The sequence below is a fragment of the Tachypleus tridentatus genome, chromosome 8 (assembly GCF_004210375.1).
Source record: "Tachypleus tridentatus isolate NWPU-2018 chromosome 8, ASM421037v1, whole genome shotgun sequence".
Lineage (NCBI taxonomy): Eukaryota > Metazoa > Arthropoda > Merostomata > Xiphosura > Limulidae > Tachypleus > Tachypleus tridentatus.
In genome coordinates, this window is record NC_134832.1 from 19384945 (window position 1) to 19408787 (window position 23843).

The 23843-nt window shown below is 30.7% G+C and overlaps 1 protein-coding gene across 11 annotated transcripts in view; it reads right to left on the reverse strand.

Moving 5' to 3' along the window:
* LOC143258625 (armadillo repeat-containing protein 2) overlaps nucleotides 1-22147 on the reverse strand; it is a 59600-nt gene extending 37453 nt beyond the window's left edge. For 2 of the 11 annotated variants that reach the window (XM_076517852.1, XM_076517848.1), the window contains exons 1-8: nucleotides 21999-22147; nucleotides 17368-17541; nucleotides 16143-16190; nucleotides 14147-14225; nucleotides 12727-12856; nucleotides 11292-11430; nucleotides 7321-7511; nucleotides 6453-6628 (exon numbers count right to left, since the gene is read on the reverse strand). In XM_076517852.1, coding sequence (XP_076373967.1) covers nucleotides 6453-6628; nucleotides 7321-7511; nucleotides 11292-11430; nucleotides 12727-12856; nucleotides 14147-14225; nucleotides 16143-16190; nucleotides 17368-17504 — 900 coding nt within the window. In that variant the 5' untranslated portion in view covers nucleotides 17505-17541; nucleotides 21999-22147. The other 9 variants (XM_076517849.1, XM_076517853.1, XM_076517854.1 and 6 more) reach the window with 9 other exon arrangements.
* Nucleotides 22148-23843: the final 1696 nt, after the last annotated feature.

Consider the following 23843-nt stretch of genomic DNA (forward strand, 5'->3'; position numbering starts at 1 on the left):
AGGAAGTAAACATTAGGTATAAAAAATAATCATTATTTTAACTGAAACACCTCCAAAGATAATATCAGGATACATACAAGTCAAATTATACAAAAACTAACCAATAAATAATACTGCAAAAGAGGTTTTAATTTAAAAATGCAAATATTACTGGTAAATAAGCATTAATAATCATGAAAACAATAAATACTTAAAGACATCAAATATGTCACATAAAAAACTAAATAAATATTTAAATTGTAAGTTTAAAATAAATACTGATAAGATAACTGAGAAAAAAGTATCAAGTGACCAAATGTTTAACATAACCATTAAACAAAGACAGAACTAAGTCATTTGAATGAATAAACATTTATTTCTCATACTAGTCTTTGCTAATGAATGATTGTAATCAAACTATGTTTCAAAGAACATTTACATTCAAAGTTTTATCAAATATATAAATAATTAATTGCCTGAATTTTGAAATTATATCACAAAAAAATAAAAGGTAACCTTGTAATGGTCTAAAGTAACTTTCTGCTACAAGTAGAATACGACCAAAAGAAATTTAATTCACATTGACAACCACAGAATTCAAACTACTGAAATAAAAAGTTGATAACTTACAAAACACTGTAAAGAAATACAAGCCTGGCTAGGAATTGAAACTAATACAATATATAAATTGAATTTAATATCTATACATAATTTACATACTCCTGTACAATGTTAATGATATGTGTATACCACCAGCATGGAAATCTGACAGCAGTCTCAAAATATACTCAAAATAAACATGGTTGTCCAGAAGATGAGTTAACCACTTAAATGTAACTAAAAATTCATAGATAAACTAAGCAATAGAAGGAATAAAAAACAAATGATACACCCATAACAACATAAAAATAAATTCACTACCTCACAACCTGTTGTTAAAAATTTTTTTTTTTCTCTGATCAGAATTATAAATTATCGAAATTAAAAAGTGAAGCCCATGCAATTCTTGGACTTGTCACTTAACTTCAAGTTTAGGCCAGTTTCAAGTATTCTGTTCCTCATCAATAACCCTGTATAACAGTAAACTGAAGATCAATGCTAGGTCCTTTGTAAAAACAAACCATACCCAAATATTGCATACTTAATCTGTTGAACTGCAAGTCTCATATAACCATATTAAAAGTTAGCTTAGCTACCTGTCCAGCAACCTTGCATTAAGTTGGAGTTTCATGTAGATTCCCACATGATCTGAACACTGGATCAATAACCTCTTTAATCTCTTAAGTAGTTTAAATTGTGAAATAAAGTTCATCTATAATAAATAATTTTTCATTAGTTTTATACCATTTTCTAAGCTTGTAATGATAAAATGTAATTTTTCTTTCGTTAATGAGTTCACATAGCAAACACCATGGTTTAAGAAAAATTGCAATGTCATCAAGAATCAAGTTGTGTACCAATTTTTATCAATGACAGAGTCAATCCAACTTGAAAGGAATCAACATTAAATAATTAATTCTATTTAGTAAGATAATATTCATAAACATCAAAATTCTTGAACATGCCTAACAAACAGTCAAACTCTTAAGTGATATACAACTACCAAGCAAATATCCATACCCTTATTTGGCACCACAGTATCTTCTACATTTTTTATACAGTTTCATTGATTTGTGTCAAACAATAACTGCTCACTTCACACAATAATAGACACAGATCTCTAAGCACTGCTTGCCACACAAATTGCTGTACAAAACTGAATTTTATAATTAAAAGTAAAATCAAAAAATTCTATTTCTGCAAATATACCTTTTTTAAATAGAATAATGCTTTAAAAAGTAACCTTTTAGAGTATTACAAGCTCTTTGAACTATTATAAAGGTTTTTAAGTTATAATTTTCCTACACTAAAAATCTGTTTTCCATTGGTACTTATCTCTTTAAACATCAATAAATATTCTCATTCATTGCTGACCTTTATTGATAAAATTGTTTTTTTATATACCATAAGCCTTCTCACTTCCATTGGAATTGATTGATTTTAATGCATCTCTCATGCAAATCATCATATGTCAACTCTCCGTTAATAGGAGTGTGACATACTCATATGATGCATCTGACCCCCTATATTCCATTCTACCTAATTGTCACTTTGAATTTTGGCAGAAGATGGAAGTGCAAGTTTTCATTGAGAAGAAAGGTGCAAAGTGTGAAAGGAGATTAGAGCCTATCAGAAATACATTTTCAGTGTTGGGAAATTATAACTTCTGATACAATACGTTAGCTTCTCTCACATAAATAGCTAGAGGGACCAATGAGAGGGAAGGAAAGCAGCATTCTTTGAAAGCATCTAAAGAATACTCCCTAAGATGAGACAGTCAGATTCCAAGATCTGATGTGGAGAACTGCACCACTTCTGGATAAGGTATAGTCTTTGCCCATAATAGAAAAATGTCACACATGTGGGAGAAAAACAGAGGATCACATCCAGCTGGAAAAGAATTATGGCTGTAAAGTGATCCAAACCATGCAATATTTATGAAACTCAATCCTAGAAATTATAAATGTGGGTAAAATGAAAAAGATATGCCCCAAGGTGTATAGTGGCTAGTGCACGATGGACTGTAAACGGCAAGTGAGCTAAATTCAAAACAATGCTACTGAGAACTGACATCCATGCAGAGACAGGTTGAAAATTATACCATTGATAAGTCAACTACAATCCAAAACCTGGCTACTGAGTACTGACATTCATGTGGGGGAAGAAAAGAGAATCATAGTGGTGACAAGTCAAATATAATTCAAAAACAAATCATCTGGGAGGGGTAGGAAAAAGGATCATGCTCTTTCACCCCAAGTTCATGAGACCAGAGGGAATCTTGTACCCCCAACTCAAGAAATGGACACATGTGAATATGATGAATGAATAGACTGATTCAGAAACCTGATATTGAGCATCAAAAAGATGTCAACAAAATATAAACAATCTCCCTCAAAAATGAAACTGACTGGAACCACTTTAAGTGCATTAACATTTTCAGAATAGGAAACATCAAGGGATAGAACTGTAACAATCCACAATACCTCTATTGTGACCCACAACACTAATGTAGTATAGATGAGGGAGGAATATAAAAATCTGTAAAAATGTATGAGGATTTTTGTTGATTGGTTCTATTCTAACTACAAAACCCAGCCACTGGGAACAAACATCCATGTGAGAATAGGATGAAGGATCCTAATCAAAGAAGTGAACTGCAATTTTGATGTCTCACTTCCATTTGCTTTTGTTTTATATGAGGATATTTTGTCATCTACACCAGCAGAACACTACCACCCTACTCTCAAATGAATATATATATATATATATTTTTTAAATAATAATTTCTACATTTTGTTTCTATTTCATTAACACATTCAGGAGGATGCCTACACAGTCCACCACCTCAGCAGCTCACAACTGAAAAGTGGTAAAGACTCTTAATCTCCACTAGAAGAAAAGGGGACCAGGATAAGGTGGAAAATCTGGAGGAATGACGATATCTGATATAGTGCAATTAGTTACCAAGAAATCCTATCTTTAAAAACATACCATACTGATTTACTCAGTGCAAGGCATGGCAAGGATGGGTAATTATCACCTTCCACTTCACATATGTAGTTCATGGGTGGGTATAGCCCAGTACATGTAAACATACAAAGAAATTCTGTTGGAAGAATAAACCTTCAAGCAGTGTACATTGCTTGACCATGAAAGTATAATATGCAAGTTGACAAAGCTTGACAGTGCACATTTGAAAAGTTAAATAATATCTGATCAGGCATTACTTGCAACAGAGTAGAATCTAAGTAATGATGAACAATAAAAAGGGAAATAAGACCCCTAAAGAGAAAATAAGAGAGTAATAAAGGATAACCCACCTAGTGAAAGTCTCACTAACTGTGAATCAAATTATCAGCATGAATGCTAATATCCTGGGATAGTGGAAAAACTACATATGGAGAGGAAGAACTATCATATAACAAAGGAGAACAGGGAGCATAGAGAACTGAGGAAATGAATAAAAAAATCATATACTTGAGAAATCATGTCCAAAAATTTCAAATTAGGCCTAGCTGATTCAGCCAGTTGAGTACAGGAAGACAAGGCAAAATCCAGTGGTGGAAAAAGGCTATCAAAATCTTCATGGCTCTAACAGGTTTGATTTGTTCAGGATAAAATGGGGCAAATTTAGGAGAATGTGGTTGACCTATATCACAATTAATCTCTTGGTGGATAATCACTTATAATTCTAACAACGGGTTACATCCACCTGCAGTCTGTGAAAGAGAGCTTATAGAAGGTATGATGCCCAAAATGGTAATACAAACTTCAAAATTCATTTCAGAAATATTAATCTAACAAAAATGTTTGACAAACAAATACAATGTGAGATAAAAAATAATGACTGAAAATTTAAGTTAAAGGTGTCTGCAATATAACAAAAAAGTAATTAAGAAATCCCACCTTGGAATTGAAACTATTAAATTTATGAGTACAAAGCACATGAAAAGCACCAAACATCTGAACACAAGTACTGCCAAACAAGAAAAGACAGTTGGGTAGAATGAAATAGAGAGTCACAAACATCATGAGAGTAGGTCACACTTGTACTGGTGGAAACATGATGCATGGTAATTTGCATGACAGATACACTAGAATCAGTAAATTCCAATGGAAGGGAGACAGAAATCTTGTGGCATGCATAAGGTTTTTTTTTACATATAGAAGGGCAGCACTGAACAATAATAGTTATTTATGTGTAAAAAAGTAGTGTAACATATTAGAATAGACCTAGTTTTGATCTGTCAATTATATGTCTCTTATGGACCCTTATGTACTTAGTTATACTTAATTAACCCTTTCATGATGGGCTCAATTAAAAATATACAAATTAAATTAGTATTGAAGAAATTTGTAACTAATACTAATGAATCAGAAAACATTAACCATTTTACAATAGGCTCAGTATAATATACATGAATTCATATACATATTTGCACGTGTTAAATATTTGCATTATAACATTTGATACAGCATGCGTATCTTTACAAATCTGGTGGACTTTTAGAAAAGATTACAAGTATTTTGTATACAAAAAGTCAGATTTTTAATGACATATTTTACTAAATATTTGTTTGTGAAAATATCAAGTCTGTTTTGTCTGAGTGAAACATTTTCATGTTATGAATAAAAAACTATTCTTTGTCTCAAAAATCTCTAATAATATTTGCATAACTTCTAAAACCTCCTAAATACATTTCAAATGCTTGTTTTCAGTGAGAAGTTATACTTATATTACTTTTTATAATATAACTTTTTTTAACTTTTGCACATGAAGGGTATCAAACAAAATGTTTTCTTAACTTTTATATATACAGCTGAATAGACAAACAAAATCATAAATAATTATACTTATACCATAGGATTCCGCTATAATTTATTAAGCTTAATAACTACGATGTAAATAGGTTTAAAAAATATGAAACTTCAAGCAGACTAAAGACACAATCTATGGCTGAGAAAACCACTCTGGGGATATTCTAAGCTGTAGATTGGTTATTCATATACCATAAATTGAAGTTAGTGTATATAAGAGACTGTTTTCAAAAATGGAAAGTAGTAAGTAGAGCCACTGTGTTTGATTCAGTACACAAGGCATATCTCAGCAAAATAAAAAGATATGAAATTCATATTTTACATTCTAGCTTCTTAAATGTTAGTAATATAAATTCCTAATTTGTATGAAACTATACACTAAGTATTTTGACACATCACAAACACTTAGTTTTAAACAGTGCTGCATTCAACAGACCACATGAATCACTAAAATCTATATTTTGGTGTGTTATTTTAAATTAAGAAATTAACTTATATATAATATTAAAGTCTGAATTATAATCTACAATTTGATCACAAACTTATTAACATAAGTTCATAAAATAGTCATTCATTAAAAGTTTGAAAGCAAGTCAACAAATATGATGACATGACCAGTGACCCACTGTAGAATGGTTAACTGATTAGTGAAACTCATGCTTTTTTCAAAAATAAAATATTGGTTTGGAAACAGTGTTAGCAACTTTATATAACTAGAAATTTTGAGAAATATTAAAACAATAACCTTTGTTCCTCTTTACACATCACAATAACTAGGAACTACACAATAAGTAAACCACCTTCACAAGTATGTACATTTTGTGCCACATGATGGTCAACACCTTATTTTACTTAATTCTCTGCCTGGATGATGTTATTAGTAAAATCACTACTATTTTACTACTAATTAATAAAGAGATAGTGATAAAAGAAGTATCACTGCCTCAACTATTTTAATTGAGATATATATTCTACAAAGAAATTTAAAATATTATAAAATTACTTGATAATGAATTGAAGATAGATTTTAATTTATTAATTTAATTAACATTAACCTGAAAGATGACTCTGGCCACTAAAAGACTTTTCTCAGGTTGAGCTGGATCTAACAACTTGTACAACAGTTTCAGCAGTGAGCTGCGGAGTTTAAAGCTCTGTTCTTTAAGCCCACTCTCTTCCAAAAGTCGATATAATTTCTGAAGTACTTTTTCTACATGCGGGTCAGTTTTATCTTAGGAGTAAAGAAAAACTGAGCAATAAAAGAAAATAAGAACACTAAATAAAAAAATTAATATGAAAGATACCAGTTAATGAATAATTTTCTTCAAAACAACAACATAATTGTAGACAGACATTTCTTCATATAAGAGATTAGTACAATTTATACCAGTGGCTTAATACCTCACAATATAAAATAGCAGATGCTAGAACAACAGTAGATTGTGAGATTAGAACATTAGTGAACTATAATTTATAACTGAGTTAGATAATTAAATTATGATATTAGTGTATCAGCATAAATTTCATATTTGTTATAATAATGCAATTTAGTTTTCAAAGTACTACAAATTTCATTTTTTTATCATAACATAAAATACCTTAATGTACACAGAGATATTTAGTGCTGGTATGGTTAATTGCATGATGCATTTTCGAAGTTATATTTCAACTGATTTATTATTCAAAGGATGTAATTTGTCATAAGTGCTAAAAAATTCTGATTACAAGTTTTGTAGCAAAAACATTTACTGTTTTCATAAACCCAAGATTATTTCACAAATACCCATTGCTATTATCAAATTTTCTCTTTATAGAAACAATTATATAGCAAAACAATCATTTAATGCTATAAATTATAAACATACTTTTTAACTTACTTTTATATATTTTTTAGATCACAAACAAGTATAGACTTTCAGTTACCTTCATATCTATCCATATTCAGCTGATCCATCAGCAATGTTAATCTTTGCATAAGTTTTGAAGCTCCAGGATCCTTTTGTTTGGAATATCCATTATCAGATATAGTTCCATATCTAACATTTTTTAAGATATTGATATCAATGCCTTGTTTAGCAGTACCTTCAGATGCTCTTCTCCCGACAGTTGAATTTCTAATTAAATAAAAAAAAATTCACATTATGCAATTTATGAAATTTGGGTAAAAGGTTCTCACAGTTTTCTTTATATATATGTGTGTAAAAAGAGGAGCTTTTTCACTTCACTGAAAATGAGAATAGGTGCACTGGAAATTAAAAGGAATTTTTCCTTTTTTCTTTAAACTACAGGATAAAGTATGTGTAAGAGTATCTTCACTATCAGGTTTGATAGCCTTCCTTATCTCTTCTTAAAAATAAAAATTAGAAATTTCTTCAAGGATTCACAACTACTTTATTTAACTCTTTTTCTAGGCATCACAGCTGTTAATAATTGTGCTTTGAAAAATAAAAATTATATTCAATAAAATTCAAACATAGGTCTTCAAATGATCACTAGTCTTTTTAGCTGGATACATTTATAATTATATGCAGCATAATGAAATAGCTAAACATATTAACATAATCCATAATAAAATAAAATACTATGAACAAATGTACCCAACAAAGCTGGGCTTAATTTGTAATGGGATCTTGGGTCGCACTTTCCATTATTTTTTACTGCAGCATACTACATACTAACTATTCATTCAATGTATGTATGTTATGAATGGTATTAAATACCACTTTTTTTTTGGTATTAGTTTCATATATTTTTCTCCCAACAGAACCTTTACTTGTGGTATTAAAGCAGTAAAACTTGAATGGCTGCTAAAGTTGAACTATTCATCCTGTTGCTTTTCCATTTAAACTTGATCAATGGGGAGGGTATCTAAAGTCCCTCCTCAACTAAATTTCATCAAACTTTATTTAGCAAGTTCCTCAGAAAAACTTGTGACACCAAGCAGTATAGACAGTTATACTTTACACACACAACATAAAATATTAAATATTCATCATGTGCTTTTTATTTCCATCAAATACAATTGGTACATATATTTTAAATGTTTAAAACTGGTATGGTCTTTCTCATCTTGGAAACCAGATATAAAACTGTCTTGTTGTGTTTCTAGCACTTTTAGAATTCCTAGAAAATGACTTTATCTGTAATGAATGATTTTTTGCCATGTAAAAAATTTTTAGTGATATAGGTAAAGTCTAAACATCATTTACTGCACGTTATAATCTTCTATAAAATGCTTAAAAATTCTGCTAATGTCTAGTCCCTGATCTTGGTTAAGCTTTGGCCTTTCCTTTGTTATTTTTAGAGCTTCTTTAATTTTCTTGAGTTTCCGGCAATGCTCTTTGTTAACAGTTTTATGCCTTTCCCATTGGATCTTCAGCTGTGTGTTGTAATATTATTCAGAAGAATTTGGAATATCTACCAAAAACAGAATTAACACACCATTAAAGCAACCAATCAAAAACCAGTAAACTAAGAAACCTGCCACTTAGACTACATTTCACAGCACTCATGATGAAAAAAAAACAAAAAAAACTCTTCAGGTTTAAAGAAAAATTTCTAGAAGTCTGAAAAATTTGACCAACAAAAAAAGGAAGAAAAAATCTTTATCGAATACTGACCACACTTCCTAAATCTACCTTCAAAGAAAAATTGTTTCATTGCTTTACTTTTTTGTTATTGTTTGATATTATAAACTACAATGATTACCAAAACACATTGCTGAAGAAGGAATGATACACATTTGATGAGATTGTACTTAATATCATAATTAGCTCTACAGAAGACACATTTGCTTTTTATTATACAGGGTGTTCAGAAAGTCACTATGCACTTATATATTTATTAACAAACATGTTTCAATATAGAATACAGGAGGTAAATATGAATGACAATTATAAACAATGTTAAAAGTGACACCCGTTGGCATCAGTACAGGCTTGGATGCTTCTTATTTTGTTTCTAAACACCGCTATCAGTTGCTGGCTTGAAATAGACTGAATGAATGCTGTTATCGCTGCTTTCAAAACTGCACAGTGACTTTCTGAACATCCTGTATATCAACTGTACTGTTTAACTCACATTATACTGTTTCACATTCTTATCTTTTCTACTATTCAATATATATTCTTTGTTCTGAGTTGTACTTTTACATAATTACACATTCTTTTGAAAGCATCCAACTGCTGCTAAATTCTCTCAAAGCTTGGTAAAAAGTAATGATACACAGTAATAATAAATAAGTAAAAATATTTATATACATATATATTAAGAAAAAATTGTAACAGGCTGCCTTCAGCTAGCTACCTCCCTACAGTCAGTGAAACAAGATTACAATCCCACTACTTGAGTTATACATTAACAAATGTCCTGTTACAGAACTCAATAATCAGTAACAGTATGTGTTAAACAATGCTAAAAATTCCTCATAACTATGAAATACCAATCACTTCTATGTTAAGCCTCATGAGTAGTAGTTACTTAAAACATTGCAATTTAAAATACATCTGTTCTTACTTTCATATTTTGTTTTGAAAATTACCTTAATGCAATTTTCATTACAAACTAATAAAAACAATACAGTTTATTTACACAATAAAGTTACATAAATAATAATACAAGTACGTATCATACCTACATTCTCTAACAATTTTAAGCATAAACAACCCAGGGAATTACAAGAGGTTCCAAGAACACAAGGGTACGCTTGTCGGTGTAGCACAGTTACAGTGTATTTTTGAATCAATTTATAAATAAATTAAAATTAATCCTTAGTGTACTACAAGCTCAATTATCTGAGAAATATCACCTGTAAACATCTCACTTATTGATAGCATCACTCATGTGATAGTAGTGCTCTCCTATCGGTGGAAAGATGACACATGATGATTTGCATGAGAGACATGTTGGAACTTTTGATTCCAATAGGGAGACTCAGAAGGCTTGTGGTATTCATTACTAAAGAAAGTTCACATATAGAGGGTAGCACAATGCATGAAAAATTAATCTTGGGAACAGAGGGAAGTACAGTATGTTCACTTCCACATAATTTAGTTATGTAACTGATGTTCTTGGTTGTGATAAAATTTAACTCAACAGATCCTTATCTTAACACACTACAACATTCAGACATGAATTTGGCAAGTTCATTTTACAGATCTAAGAGTAATGCACAACTTTTAAGCCAAAAAAAAAGTTCACTCTGATATTCTTCTGTCACATTAAACAAACATCATGATTTTACAAAGCTGCCATAATTTAACCGTATATATTCTTTCATTCAACACCTGTCAACTACCAATGTGCAAGATTAACCACTGTGTTGAAAATACCACAAACTAGCTTTGATCAACATTACTAAAGCATCAAAATTAAGACTAGGTCTAGGGTGGTCAGACCTCCCTGGAAATTTTGTTGCCTCCAATATGCTAATGTTAACCATTAGTCTAATTTTAGCAGTGGCCCCCAATGTATGTCATTGGTACTTCAATTAAGAAAAGTTGAAGCCAACTAAAGAAAACCAGCAACGTTGAAATAAATAAACATAAATGTATGAAACAATAACTAAATATTTTACTTATCTAACCAATACATAAATGTAGCAACACATATAAATATTTTTTTTCTAAGAATATTTATTTATACATTTACTTATTTATTTTTAATTTTGGCACAAAATATCCTACATACAAATGAGCATTAAGAAACTAAAGAAAACATGGATTTCAAATCTATGTTAACACTAACAATATTCCTTAATAATCCTTACTAAAATAAAAACTACCTTTTAGGTTAGGTTACACAATTAAAAATAAACTGAAGCAATCTCTGATAAACAATACTAAAAAGTGTTAAGAAACCATATTTGAACCAGATGAAACTTAACATATTTTTACCTTTTTTTCAAACAAAGTTCAGGTTGTTTGTTCTCACGTACATCTCTACCGCTTCCTTCAAACACATTCTGAATATTTTCTTCTTTGAAATTTTGTCTCTCATTTTCAGTCTTTATGACATTTTCTTTCATGGTGGATCCTAAATAAGGGCAACAATATTAATTTGTATGAATAATAAAATACATGAAGCTCAAAATGTGAAGTAAATTTAAACTGTAATTATTAAATTATTATTTTAAATTACAAAGAGAGATAGATATAAGCTAAAGAGCTACTGAGATATCAATGACATTTTCTGTCTTTTTCTCTTACAGATCTAACAGCTATTATAAAAAGATAATTAACTTCTTATGAAAAATCAAATCAAACTGAACATTGTTAACTACTAAATAATCTTTTTATTACAAAACTGTCTACTCGATGAAGCGCATATAATGTCCAAACTGTATAATTACTTGACTAATTGATTATTGACACAATATTTGGAAAACTTAGTAATTCTTTCAGAAATCCAAAGAAATCTCACACATATCACTAAAGTTTTATTATTTCATCCTATGTATAATTCAATTAACCCCAGTATTATAATTAGGTCTACAAGAACCTCATTGGTCATCTAAACACATTTTCTATATTATTTATGCACAAAATTGTTTACAGGCTCATTAATGTTTGGATATATGGTCAATAATATCATGTGAGTTACAGAAACATTTCAAACATAAATTTCATAAACATTGCAATTAACCTCATTAGTTACTGCTGGAGTATCCTATGTAGTTTAGATAAAAATTAGATATTCAGTGACTTTTGTGAGTTATTTACATTGCTTATTCAGGTTTTATTTGAGGTTAAGTACAAATCTACATAATGGGCAATCTGTACTCTGCCCACCATGGATAACGAAACCTGGTTTCTAGCATTTTAAGACTGCAGGCATATTGCTGTGCCACCAATGAGAGCCATGTACACTGAATGTTTTAAAAAGCAAAAACATAAAATTACTCAATATGATATAAAATTGTAAGCTACAGCAAAGTTATTTTTATTTTATGAGTGCAATGAAACAAAAGATAAAATGCTATATCATATAATGCACTAACAAATAAATTATTGCATGATTCTAGGAAAAAACACATACGATAAAAAATTCAGTTAAACATAAAAGATACAAAATCACACAGCCTAAACACTTTGGAAGATTGGAACAGTCTTCAACAGCTGCAAACTGATGAAGAAAGGTCCACATCTTAAAAGTACTCAGGTGAAAGGATTTTTGTACTTTTGTGCTGAATAATTATTGTAATGTGTGTTTAAATAAGTAAATAATAATTTGATAGATAAGAATTTTGAACAGGAAAAAAAATTATAACTTTCTTTCTATCTGATTATACAATTAGCAGAATTCTAAGTACTTTCTGAAATACTTACTTACCAAAGCCATGGTTCATTCCATTTCTGTGCTCATTTTTTGTTGCCTGATTTCTGCTCAAACTGGCTATTGGCATTTGCTTTGCTATAGGTTCAAGCTGAATTTTAGTTTGTTCAGTCTCTTCAGTTACTGACTAGCAGTTGAAAGATCATTCACTTTATTAACAGACAACAGTGATAAGAAATTTATTATTAACATAAAACAACACAATATGTTTTGAATTTAAAGGTTAGAACATGAAGTCAAAGTTTATGATACTAAAGAATTTGATGGTCTACTGTGTAGTAAGGAACAATGATTTGCTATATCTGATTTAACAAGTTAAAAAGTAACAAACTTCTAAACGCACATTTATATTAATGTTTTTTGTCATAAGAAAGTTGGTTCAAGGAACTAAAAACACAATAATTTGATGTCACCACATTCATGTCAAGTCCACAATGAAGTTATAATGGGCATTTTTAACAAATGGACACCTACATATGATAAATAATGAGCAAACGGTCAGTCAGAAAGATTGTTTAAAGAATCTGTGGTGCCAGGTATTAAAGAGTATTGAGTATGATTAATAATAAAGGAATTAGAAATATTGAAAGCACAGTATTTGGGAAAACAGTTCTTAACAATTAAACATAAACTAGAATTTAGTTTCACTATTGTTATGTGTAATATCCAACTAGTATCATGTTTCTAGTGTGATGCTACAGAAATAGTATGAGCCTAGAATCTACAATCAATGTTCTACTAAAGACATATAACAAACCTAAAATTTATTAATAGTGTGTTCTAACAGATAAAATATGAAATTTATAAACCTAAAAAACTGACAATCCTTAATAGTTTTCTTCATTTGAAAAATTATCAAATTTCACTTGCATAATCTCTAAACCTCCTAAATATATATCAAACTTTTTTCTTCACTAAAACTTTGTATCTGTTATTTTCTCTACCCTCACTTTATATGCACTCAGCCAATTTGATTGAACTCATAACCACCATTACAAAATGTAAAATAAAATGAGTAGTACTGTTCTATCCTTTTTGGTATTAACTATGCAATCCATACTTCTGAAAGTTTATACTTCTAGTTTTTCATATCTTTTTCCTACACTTCTTTTACTGCAATCAGCTGAAGTAGAAACCTGCTAAATATAAAGCAATGAATCATCACCACCTCCAGCAGACTGTTTATGTAACACTATAATACATTACTGTTGATAGCAAGAATATGTGTAATGCAATAAACTGATGATTTCCACAATGTTGTTGCAATTCTGGTTCCAAGAACACAGTAGAAGAGGATTTATTAGCTTGTTTACTGTATAATTATTGCAACAAGAATTGTCTAAAGTAATAAAAATAACATGCACCCTCTGATCTGACAGCAGCAAGGAAATAAGGTTTAAATTATTTCATAACATACCTTTTTTCCCCTCAAAGGAATCAATTTAACACCAGTGGTTGGTCTGCTTTCTAATGGATCATACTGCATAGCATCAATGCTGAGAACAAAAAACATTACAATATAACAATATTAAATCAAAACAATAATTCTTAGAATTAAAACTAGATCACCACATACCTTAAAGTTTTGAAGAACTACATGGCATAAAAAAATCTATTTAATATTTAGTTTTTAATCCCCCAAAAATGCATTACTTTCAGCATTCATTTCTCCAGATCTGACATATTTTTATCCTACCTCGAATCTTGGTGATAAACTGGAAAAAAAAAAGCCCTGTATTATAATGTCTTTAATAGTCTCCAAAACTTTCTTTTTTTTTGTGCCTTCACCTTCTATGTGTAATGACTGGCAATGAGGACATGTTCAAGTACTATATCTATTATACAGCTGTTTACTGTCACTTCCCCTTTCTGTATGTTATAGTTTCTCTGAAGGAAAACTAACAGCTATGAATTTTGATAATTGTTTCTTGTTTTTCTTTCTTCTTATGTTTCAAATTTAGATTAGATTGATATTTATTTTTGCTGACAGCATTTTCCTTTAATTTTTATTGAAAATGTAGTAAAAAATACCAATATATAAATACTTATTATATTCATGAATAACTTCAGGAAATACTCTTAAAACAGGGCATAATGTATTAAAATAAGAATTACTTTATTGCTGTAAAAAAGTTCTATAGCTTTGTAAAGATTATAAGTTTTTTGGTTTTTTTATCCACTCAGTAATCCAACTGCAGTGTAAAAAAGTAATGTGGGTCTGAAAAGCTTCTCATATCTTTCCCGTTTGGTTGATTTTCAAGACCACGTCTTGAAGATTCTGAGCAGCAATTTTCAACATCTGTAACACGTGTACCTCATTTTCTTATACTACATTCTCCTTCAGTCAAACCTTTAGGGAAGATGTCTCCCTTTTTCATTTAGAAGGGACTAGAGAGGCTTGCTGTCTCTCCAAAGTCAGTAAAGAAGCTTTGCTCAGGTAACATTGGTGGAAACATTCACATCTCCACACAGTGAACTCTTCTTACATTTAAACGTGATTGGAGATATACCGATTTAGGTTACGCCTCATGCTACTTTGAATTCATCGTGAGGAGTTACTGCTGAGGTATTTGAAGAACATCCCCAAGTCAGAGTATCTGCTTCTATCCAGTTTTTCTGGATACCAGGCCACGTTGGTGTTTGCATATCGAAACTCAATGAGTAAAAAAAAACACCAAAGCATAACTTATGTTAAACAACCTGTAAGAAAAACCTGCAGCAAGTACATAAAACCATCATTATAATGTTTTGCCATTGAGAAAAGTGAATAGAAAATATAAATGGAGAACTTGTGAATGGATCTGGAATAGAAGGGGCATTGACATAGGTAGAAAGAATCTTAAGACTTAAATTGCTATGGGCAGTACAGTGGGGTATAAAGATTGGTGCCAGCAAGGTAAAATTCATACTAATGCTGAGATGGGCAGAGAAGAAAAGCTTTCATTGGAATAAGGATAAGGTATGAGAGGAGATAAGTCTATTTCAGAAATTTTACATTTGTGAAGAATTACCTTCTAAACAAAATGTATTTCTTCAACCCTTTACAGAAGCTAAACATTAATCTTCAAGAATATTAAAAGCTAAACAAATAAGGTTTCATTACAAGAATAATAGAGCTGATTCAAAATTTGGTGCCATTTCACTGTGTAAAATCTGATAATACAAACCATGTTCATTTTGTATTTCTGAATAAAAAAGGTTTTTTTTTTTAGATATATACTACCAGTATAATCCCAGATACTGAAAATACTAACACTTGAAGGTTCTTTTGCACATTTTAGCAACAAGTGCATCAACAGTGCTGTCAAAAAAACAGTTATATTTCTGAGAAAAACATTACACTTCATGATATTCATTAATCTTTAAAAATTGAAAATTGCAATTAGTAAAAAAACAACAACTTCAAAACCAACCTGGAAACACTAAGACGGTGATGAAGAAGAGGACTTCCATTTTGCAATCTTTAAAGTAAAACAAAGACAATACTTTTAAAAATAAATGAGCATTTCAGTAATCTATTAAACCTGAGAAGAATAAAATGTAAGAAATTTACTATACATCCTTACATATTCACCATAAACTGAATAAATTTCAGTTAAATAAATAATGATAATGAGTTGGTTCAGAAATGCAATAAAATTCTTCATATTTGTATAGAATTTTTTCATTATATAAAGCTTTAAAATTTAAGAAAATATGTGGAGAAAAAAATAATAAGAAATATACAAATAAGCATTTGATTAAAGAATTCAACTCTTGAAAATACCATACAGGATTGACTACAGCATCTGAATATAGTAACAACTGAATGCAAAAACTATTGTTAATCAGTAAGTAATTACATAATCCAAATATCTTAACTATTATATAATCTGAATAAGATCTTATCTAGTATACTTCATTAAATAAACAACAGACGTCCTCACACTTTCCCCTACAATCATAACCTTTTTCTTATATAAAAACATTTACAATACAAATTTTCTTCCACATTCTTATAAGGTTCTCATTCACACCTTGTAACAATAATGTTCATCTCTGCAATTCTAAATTTAAAAATCAGCCTCTCTAGAACAAACATCAGCCCTACCCATATGAGAGATTTCAAAGTGAAATCCTAACAAACTTGGCTATGTTAATTCATTGCTTAGCATATTCAGATTACTAAACCTTTTATAGGTTACTAAACTGCACAGTGTACCTTGTTAAGAATTAACTACTTCAATGTAAATTAAATTAAAAAGAGACATTTTTATGTTTCAACATATTTAGTTATTTAGATGCAAGCCTATTAAATAGCAAAATTGCTATTATTCTCTTTTATTTTTTGAAAACATGTCATAAAGTGATGTTTTGTGTATTTAAAATTATGTGTATTTGGAAAATTAATTTGTAATGTTATCATGCCTAATGGTATAATTTTATTTTCTCTTCAGTATAGATGAACAATGCAAAAGTAAGTACTAAGTATTATTCACTTTTATTCAGTTGTGTATAGATATTAAAAGTATATAAATAAAAATTATATAATTAAAGATTTAAGTTTTACAACCGTCTCAAAGTAAACTATTGAAAACAGTGGACAAAACAGACAAATAACGTCACAGAATACAAGGTGATTTCAAATATTAATCTAACCTTTTCTTTTCAGCAGGGGTAAAAGGCCGTTTGGTCTGAACACTTCTTATTGCAGCTCGAGCTTCACTCACTATCTCTGCACTGGTTTTTCTGTTTTTGGGAAGAGCATAAAATGGTTGCTTGCTTGATTTATTCATCTCCACTTAATTCAACTTTGTTTTCCACTCACATTAACTATGAAAAATAAAAAAAAAAATTATTTATAAATATTTGTTAAATAAAAATACATTTTAGTTTGCTTACCAAAATTTACTTACTGATATCAGATGGATGAGTATTTAGAAATTGTTACATAGGATGTTAACTAAATAAACTGATAGACTGGAAGGCTTGAGCTTTATAAAATGCAATATCTTTTTTCTGATTGTCATTAACTTTCAAGTTCCACACACACAGCTGTTACATATTTCACTCTAACAGCTTACTTTTTAACAGAGTATGTTACTCTTTTTTTCATGTCTCCTAAAACTTGACAGCTGAAATAGTTTAAAGTATCCAAAGCTATCAACATTCAATCTTTCAAGGGTCATTCCATGTTAAATCATCCACATTTTGGAAAATTTTCCAGGTGACCCCCTCAGAATGCCTTGGAAAAATTCACATGTGCTCATCTACCCATATAATGAAAAATTGCCAAAGATTAGATCAATATCTCTAGTAGTTTTTTATTTACAGCCTTGTAAAATTTAAGTAATTTTTTTATTTTTGGCAAATTCATTTTCGGACAACTTTGGCTACTTAAAGCTGCAAGAGTGATGGTGGTAGAAGGCTGAAATTCGCTACACTGACTAAATTAATCTCACAGAATTAAAAAATGGTCTCAAACCAAGTTTCTCTCTCTTAGAATTTTCATAGTGAGCTTGTAAAATCACCTGAAAACCCAAAATCATAAAAAACATTGGTTTATTTAATAAGCCATAGCTCTAAGACTTAATATGATACAAAGCTGAATTGCGTTTTCAAATTTCCTATAACATATCTGTTGATAAATCAGCAATTGTTGTAATTAAAAGTCTATTAGATCTCCTGTAAAAAATGTAGTTGCATGCAACTTTTTATGATTTAGCTAAAAATAGCCCTACTTCAGGCCACAGTTTGACCATGTCACCAGTTATTCAGCCTTTTCAGATTTGTACCATATAATCTTACATCTCTGAATATGATCTACAAAAAAATCAGGATTGTGTTCAACCTACTTTTTGAGTTATAAGTTTTTAAAGTATCCTCTGACCATACGTTGTTCACTTGAAAAACAGCACTTCAATTCAGGTGTGTAACTGTATGCAAATATATCCATACAATTTTGAAATAATGTATGCATCCCATTGAAATATTCTAATCAGCCTTTACCATATATTCTTACATCTCGGAACGTGATCTTCAAAAAAACAATCAAAATTGTGCAAAATAATAAATTTTCAAATTTTAAGTGTCTCTGATATGCACTATTGGGCAAAGGACCACATTCAAGGCATTCAGTTCTTCCTTGTCAATCAGGAATCAGTCTTGCAGAATTGTGTAAAGTTTGATCTACTTGAGCACTATGAAAAATGCAAAACTGTGGCAGGTATTAGGTCACATCATAGCTTTATTCCCCACTCTACCAACAAATTGTATATAAGAAGGCTATCAGATGATGATGTGTACACAGTTGTAACTGTTGGTAGTAACAGTGAAAGTGATGCTGCAGCAGCTCAAATAGGGTCTAATGATAGCAATGACAATTATCAACCAGGGAAATATATGGCATGCATATACGATCATGAATGGTATGTGGGAAACATAAAAGTTAAATCAGATGAACATTCTGATGTGTTGGTGTCATTTATGAAGAAATCAAGAAACGAACTGTTCTCATGGCCTGCAAGATCACGTAAAGATGAAAGCTGGATTCCTTTCCAACATATTCTTTGTCTGATAAGTGCACCTACCATGCAAGGCAGTAAGTGCTTGCCGCTATGTTCTAAGTCAAAGTGATCATAACATAATCAAACTCGAATTTCAGAAATTTATTCAAGCTGTCTGAACAAAGCAATGTTTATTTGATGTTGTTAAGGCTAATTTATCACCAAAGCAGTTTTTGAAACGTTTCATTGTCATGATTATTGCAGTTTGGTGTGACTATAATCTTTCTCAGTTATCCCCTGTTGAAGCACTGTGCTTTTTGTGTCTGATTTACCTTTGTATTTATTATATTATGAATCTTAAACTCAGTCATATCTGCATAACTGTAATGCATACATGATATATTTGCACTGCCATGTGATCTAACTAGTTATGCCAATAAACTTGTTCAGAAATGAATTAATTATTTCTTATTTCTTACAACTTCATCATTTAACATTGTGAAAGGCTGGTTAGAATATTTCAGTGGGATTCATAAAATTCTGACAGGTATTTTTCAAATTTGTATGGATGATACATTTGCACACAATAACACACCTGAACTAAAGTTGTTTTTTTTTCAAGTAAACAACATATGGTCAGAGGATACTTTAAAAAATTATAACTCGAAAAGTAGGTTGAACACTATCCTGATTTTTTTGTAGATCATATTCAGAGATGTAAGATTATATGGTACAAATCTGAAAAGGCTGAATAACTGGTGACATGGTCAAACTGTGGCCTGAAGTAGGGCTATTTTTAGCTAAATCATAAAAAGTTGCATGCAACTAAATGTTTTTACAGGAGATCTAATAGACTTTTAATTACAACAATTGCTGATTTATCAACAGATATGTTATAGGAAATTTGAAAATGCAATTCAGCTTTGTATCATATTAAGTCTTAGAGCTATGGCTTATTAAATAAACCAATGTTTTTTATGATTTTGGGTTTTCAGGTGAGTTTACAAGCTCACTATGAAAATCCTAAGAGAGAGAAACTTGGTTTGAGACCATTTTTTAATTCTGTGAGATTAATTCCGTCAGTGTAGCAAATTCCAGCCTACTACCACCATCACTCTTGCAGCTTTAAGCAGCCAAAGTTGTCCGAAAATGAATTTGCCAAAAATAAAAAAAATTACTTAAATTTTACAAGGCTGTAAATAAGAAACTACTAGAGATATTGATCTAATCTTTGGCAATTTTTCATTATATGGGTAGATAAGCACGTGAATTCTTTTAAGGCATTCTGTGGGGGTCACCTGCAGCCCCCTGGATGATTTGACATGAAATGACCCTCAATACAATGAAAATTATTTAAAAATTAGAAGTTTCCTTATACACATAAAGTTCTGTAGCATGTGTGGAAAAACTTCACATATAAATAAAAAAGAAATGTAAAATCTTTGGTGCATACAAAACATTTAAAGACCAGTTTTGAAGAACAGCAATGTAATATGTTTACTGGATATCACCAGGAGAAAATAAATCCATAATTACTCCTTATGCTATGTTTGAAAGAAGTGCAAGACCTTATTATGGTAACTTCAACTAATTAGGAACCTCCTACACATATAATAACAAGTCTCCCAAGATATTTCAGAGATCCCAGGCTCTTTACAAGTTAACAAATCTTTTCCTTATCTAATTCCTACCTATTCTGGTTTACACTGTTTTATTTTGTTTATGTATATTCAGTAATATATTAAAATATTAGAAATGAGAAAGAATAAAATGTAAAGGTTTAACTATACAAACTTGCATATTTATCATAAACTGAAACATAAGAAAATTAACCCAAGAATGCTAATTCATAACTAACATTTGCAGCAGTTATCTGCTTTTAAAAACGTTTAATTTTGATTTTGTGAAGGAAAGGTAAACCTATTTCTCAAGGTTTTTTCTAATATTAAAGCTACTGGCACAAACTACTAATGTATATTTTCAAATGCTTTAAAAGTAAATGGTCTTTACAAACTTTAATCTTTTCAATGCACAATTTACGGCGATTGGCTAAGAAAAGTTACAACTTACAGTTAAATCACTAAAACTGCAATTTAAAATCGTGTTTTTTAATCATATTCGTATTGAATACGAAAACACTTAAACTAATTAAGTTCTTCACATTATCCTAAATAAACTCTGTGTTTGATTTGAAATTGAAGGCAATTTTCAAATACTTTCGTTCTACGGTATTATTATTAACTAATACTAATAGCTCAGTTACTGAATTATGTCAAATATTTCACTGGTGATATACAAATAATCTAATAACAGTACAATGTAAAATCGTAGCTACAAATATAAATTTTCTTTTAGTTCTATGCGACTCCAAAATAATGTTTAAATGCAAATTACCATATTGTTGAGTTTCTTGTTCATTGTTTAGTGCATTAGTTTCTTGTTCACAAAATTTTTAACATTTTTATACTTCGTACGTTCATGTTAAAAACTGTTTCTATTCTCATGCAAAGGTTATTAGCGTTATCTATTCACTTTCGTAAACAAAACAAAAAAATTAAAAATAAAATAGTAAAGAGTAAATGACGACATACATTACTGGAGTTTTGTTGTATTTATGACGTTAATAACCATTGCGAATGGACATGATCTAAATGTGTGAATAGACTAATGTTTATTTGATTGTTTTTTTAATTTTTCACAGTTACTTGATGACAATCCTTGCTAGCGGTCCCTAATTTAATAGTGATAGACAAGAAAAAAGAAAACAAATCAAAGGCATCTTACGCTAACCCTTGGGCTACTCTTTTACAACGAACTGTGGAATTAATCTTCAAATTTTAACACCACCACGGCTAAAAGGCAACCATATTCGATGGCGTGATTGGACCCAGAACCCAAAGTAGTGAGTAAAGTGCCCGAACCACCAGGTCAAGCAAGGCCTATAATATAATGATAAAATCAATATAATAAAATTTGATAAATATACAATTGTAAGACATTAACTGAAAACGTCTGGAGGAGAAAATTCTGTATTTAGAAATGAAAGTACAAAGTAATGTAATACTAATGTTGCAAACAAAAGGTTACAGGCATTGAATGTTTACACTTAATTTATGTTGATTTGCTTTAATTTTCTAAATATTCTTATTATTTACCAATAATTCATGAAAGGGGCCTGGCATGGCCAAGCGCGTAAGACGTGCGACTCGTAATCCGAGGGTCGCGGGTTCGATCCCCGCGTCGCGCTAAACATGCTCGCCAAGTAAATGGTCTTTACAAACATTAATCTTTTCAATGCACAATTTACGGCCGTGGGGGCTTTATAATGTTAAGTCAATCCCACTATTCGTTGGTAAAAGAGTAGTCCAAGAGTTGGTGGTGGGTGGTGATGACTAGCTGCCTTCCCTCTAGTCTTACACTACTAAATTAGGGACGGCTCGTGCAGCGGGCTAACAACCTACTCACTTAACTACCTGTTGAAGAATCCGCAAGCGCTTGCGGCCCTTGCTCCTTGATGGAATCTAATGGTGATAACTAACTAATTCATGAAAGACCCTTCAACAAATATCCTTCAGCTGTCGAAGTATTTCAGCCTAAAGCCAAACTGTCACTTTAAATTTGTTTGTTGTTAAGCGCAAAGCTGTACAAAAGGCTGTCTTTGAAGACCCAGTTTTATACCAACATTTATTTTGATTGTTGGGCACCCTGAAGTCTATATTTTAATTTTCCGAGGAATTGTAATAATTTCCCATATTATTAGACACCAAACCGGAAAAAAGGAACCTTATGTAAGTAATAAATTCGATTTTGAGCATTAAAAGCCTTTACACTTACCACTGAGCCATTATTCTCTCTTAAGTCTCAAGGTATAGTGGTATTCTAAAATTAAAAAAAAAAAAAATGTAACAGTTACCTGATTAATGCAATAAGAGGCTTGATCAAAGATCTACTATCTGGAAGTGTGGTATTTAAGTAAGCTGATATCATTACTTCACTAGTATTCACAGTCGCTGATGTTCAACAGATAACCAAAATTTTCTGTTGAAATGCAGGCTTAGAAAATTTTATGTAGAAAGAACATTGAACACAGACAACAAAAGCAAAACAAGTAAACACAAATGAACAAATAAAACAAATACTTATTCATAAATACGTTTACACTCACTTACTGCCAACCGATTAGTTTCTGTATTTTCTTTTGACATCACTCTGGTGGCTAAACAATACGTCTGAGGGCTTATAACACTAAAATTCGAGTTTAAACACCTGCTTTGAGCACAGCAAAGATGGCCATTATGCAGTTTTGTGTGTAACAACAAGCAAAATTAAACCTTGCGACGACAACTTACTACTATGGTAAAGAAGTTTACAAAAACGTGTATCTACAAGACTGTTTGTTTGTTTGGGAATTTCGCACAAAGCTACACGAGGGCTATCTGTGCTAGCCGTCCCTAATTTAGCAGTGTAAGACTAGAGGGAAGGCAGCTAGTCATCACCACCCACCGCCAACTCTTGGGCTACTCTTTTACCAACGAATAGTGGGATTGACCGTCACATTATACACCCCCACGGCTGGGAGGGCGAGCATGTTTAGCGCGACGCGGGCGCGAACCCGCGACCCTCGGATTA